Consider the following 1019-nt stretch of genomic DNA (forward strand, 5'->3'; position numbering starts at 1 on the left):
GATGCACAGGACACGGAGGAAAGGTCATGTGGGTACACACAGCAAGAAGGCAGCCATCCAAAAACCAAAGGACTCTGGAGAAAGCAAACCTGTCAACACTGAATCTTAGACTTCAAGCCTCTTAAAATATTAGAAAATAAATTTCTGCTGTTTAAGCCACCCAGTATGTGGTACTTTGTTACAGCAGCCTTAGCAGACTAATACACCAATGTTCATGGAGAAATATATTCCAAACATTCCTCTTACCTGGATATGCATATCTCTCTAACTTGTTGAGGAGTCAGAGCAAAAATAAAAAACTTTTCTTGAAATCGCTGAATACTGCTTTGAACTGGGGAGGGAAGAAAAAACTTGATATTAAAATAACAAATCCAAGGGTATTGTAACCTACAGCAACTAGGTAATTCTGATAAAGGGTCTGCCAAATTCTGAATTTTTTATAACTAAAATACTTCAAAATAGATAAGTACTAAATTGCAATCATCTTGAAATCATGAAAGTAAAGCCGGTCCCATTTTAAGCATTTTTAATTCTAGCACACTAATTATAATAGTCAAAATATAAAACAACCCTTCAACATTACATTTCATTCTTGATTATATTATATCATCTAGTGAAAATCTGATCAAGTGAAAAACTCCCAAATATTAACAATTAAGAAATCTGTATGTATATAAAATAAAATAAATAAATAAAATTGAAATTTAAAAAACTACCCCCAGTTGAACTCTATCTCAGATTCAGCTGTGTTTTGGATTTTTTTCTGTTTTGTTTTGTTTCTTTCTTTGTTGTGTTTGTTTTTGATACATTATATTCAACTAGAGGCCCAGTGCACAACATTTGTTCACTGGGGGTGGTGTGTGTGTGTGTGGGGGGGTGGTCTCTCAGCCCAGCTTGAGCCCTCTTGCAGTCTGGGACCCCTCGGGGGATGTCCGCAGAGGGGTCCTTAGTACTGTCACGGAGGCAAGAGAGGCTCCCGCCACCATCTCTGCACTCGCCAGCCATGAGCCCAGCTTCTG

The 1019-nt window shown here is 37.8% G+C and overlaps 1 protein-coding gene across 1 annotated transcript in view; it reads right to left on the bottom strand.

Moving 5' to 3' along the window:
- Positions 1-1019, bottom strand: part of PIAS2 (protein inhibitor of activated STAT 2) — a 73051-nt gene that overhangs the window by 60063 nt on the left and 11969 nt on the right. Inside the window, exon 3 of the mRNA XM_015561480.1 lies at positions 247-331. Within this exon, the coding sequence (XP_015416966.1) occupies positions 247-331 (85 nt within the window). The remainder of the gene's footprint in view (positions 1-246; positions 332-1019) is intronic.

Source organism: Myotis davidii, unplaced genomic scaffold (genome assembly GCF_000327345.1).
Source record: "Myotis davidii unplaced genomic scaffold, ASM32734v1 scaffold815, whole genome shotgun sequence".
In the NCBI taxonomy this organism is placed as follows: Eukaryota; Metazoa; Chordata; class Mammalia; order Chiroptera; family Vespertilionidae; genus Myotis; species Myotis davidii.